General features: G+C 39.0%; 1 protein-coding gene across 1 annotated transcript; it reads left to right on the top strand.

The window, feature by feature from the left end:
* Positions 1 to 1,925: 1,925 nt before the first annotated feature.
* On the top strand, positions 1,926 to 2,177 carry LOC308653569 (keratin-associated protein 19-3-like; the record flags this gene model as incomplete). The annotated part of the gene is made up of 1 exon (XM_081302189.1): positions 1,926 to 2,177. One exon carries the CDS (start codon positions 1,926 to 1,928, stop codon positions 2,175 to 2,177), a length of 252 nt encoding a protein of 83 aa, XP_081158315.1.
* Positions 2,178 to 2,464: the final 287 nt, after the last annotated feature.

The raw sequence follows: 2,464 nt of genomic DNA, 5'->3' as shown, positions 1-2,464 counted from the left end.
CAAGGGGGAGCTACTATAAAAGAGAAGGTAGGTAAACAATTGTTTAGTATTCTAAAATCTGGTGCAATTAAAGGATAGAATGATGTCCAGGACTTCCAACAGCACTCTGAAAGCTTTCCTAAGTCAGGCTGAGGTAGATATAGCTGGAGATATGCTTGAAATATTCTTGAAGTAGGTGGCACTTGGCCTATGTTTGGAAGGATGGATTGGAATAAGGTGGGTATAGAAGTATAAAAGAGGATTCTCGGACAAGGGAACAGTTCCTATCAATTCTCAAAAGCACACAGTAGGTTGATGTCTTATCATGTTGAACTATAATAAATACAGTCACTTATGTTTGGGATAAAAGCAGCTATATGATAGATTGTAAGTGAACAGAATAGAGAAATATGTTTGGCAATGAAAAAAAAACTTTCTTGTGAATTTAAGGGGTTTAATCATTTTTCTAATGGCTAAGAGATATAAAGTTTGAAAAATGATCAGACTTGCTTTCACAATATTAATTTTGGCTGATTATAAAGAATAAATCAGATGAATGAGGACCCCTACTCAGTTCAGTACAATGAGTGAAAACGCTTACATTGATTTAAAATAAAGTGGCAAAGAATTGAATGAAGTGATAAGGATGAACCTATTTGATATAGTGCAGCTGAATATCATTTGTGTGATTCACCTGATGACCAGATCAGTGAATAGCAATGGGCAAGGTGAGAGAAATGCTGATCAAATAAGACTGCAGATTTCAATATCACAACTAAGCATGTGGCTGGAGTGACTGACATACAGACAAGAGGCTGTTTTGGGAGAAAGGAAGAGTTTGCTACTACCTGGCATGGAATTTGAATGCAGTTCTAATGAGAAAAAGCTAATAAACAGTCAGAATAGTGAAGCTGATGTTTAGAGTGAAGCAGATGTTTATAGAGGACTTTGAAATATTTTAAATATTGAAAACAATACTTAATTAAATTCCCTGAAGAAAAGGTATACTTTGAGAAAGCAAAGATATGCTTTTTTTTTTTTTTTTTGGAGTGGGGATACCAGGGATTGAACTCAGGTGCACTGAGCCACATCCCCAGCCCTATGTAGTATTTTATTTAGAGTCAGAGTCTCAACTGAGTTGCTTAGCACCTCGCTATTGCTGAGGCTAGCTTTGAACACGTGATTCTCCTACCTTAGCCTCCTGAGCCACTGGAATTATAGGGTTGTGCCATCATGCCCCACAAAAAAATAATAAACTTTTCACATTAATGGATGAATAGGAACTGGGAAAGCTAGTGAGGGAATGATAGAGGAAGCTAATCAAATATTTGCCATAGAATTTAAAAGAAGAAAGTCCCACAAAAAATTGAATGGAGGAGGAGGGCAGTTGTGTCAAATGCCAAGTTCAAATGAGTCAAAACACAAGGTTTCCTCTAAATTTGACTCTCTGGAAATCCCTCATGACTTTATGGGTGAGTACTCTCTGACTATCATGGACAGGAGACCCTGGGTTCTGGGAATGATCAATAGCTAAAACAATCAGATGCAAATGAAAAAGAAAGCATTTTGAGGTTACACAATTACAGACCACTGGAAGCCATCACCCAAGTTAGACCATTTTAATGAGAACGGCAGCCTGGCCTCTGAAGATTCTGGAATCCTTGTTCATGCTAGAAGCATTTTGTTTTTAGGAATGTAAACTCATTAAAACATAATAATTACCACTAACAGTTCTTTAATAAGAGTTTGGATACTTTGTTTCGTAAGAAAAGAACAATCTGAAGGAATTCATAAGCTAAATTATTCTTTTATCTGGAAATGAGGTCACCTGTTGTTGTTGTTGACCACACCTACTACTGAGGGTATAAAAACTTTCTGGGACACTAGAGGACACACACGCAGATACATCTCCTTCATTGCCAAACCAACTCACCACTCCTGACACCATGAGCTACTACGGCAGTTACTATGGAGGCCTGGGCTATGGACATGGCTGTGGCTGTGGCAGCTTCCGAAGACTGGGCTATGGCTGTGGCTACAGAGGCTACGGATATGGCTCTGGCTTTGGAGGTTATGGATGTGGCTCTGGATTTGGAGGCTATGGGTATGGCTCTGGCTATGGAGGCTATGGAGGCTATGGATATGGATGCTACCGCCCATCATGCTGTGGAGGATACGGAATCTCTGGATTCTACTGAAAAGCTAGCTGATTCTCAGACTCTTCCGCCGCACACCTGCCTATATGCTTCAGTGAGGAAATGCTTTTCTGGATGTAGTAGAAACAACTAATATTTGTTGACTTCAAGCTCCAGAAGGCCCCGTCACCAATTCTAGTAGAAACTGGAATATTCCCATTAAAATGAACTGTTCCCCACTAGCATTTCTTGTGACCATGCCTGACCTATGTTTAAAAATGATTTTTAATAAATATGTTTCACTGACCTAGCAAACATGGCTTCATCCATTCATTTCAAATTGGAATTTG

Source organism: Spermophilus citellus (assembly GCF_964194105.1).
Source record: "Spermophilus citellus genome assembly, chromosome: 7".
Classification (NCBI taxonomy): Eukaryota; Metazoa; Chordata; class Mammalia; order Rodentia; family Sciuridae; genus Spermophilus; species Spermophilus citellus.
The sequence above is the reverse complement of the archived record's forward strand: the minus strand, read 5'-3'. Positions and strand labels throughout refer to the sequence as shown.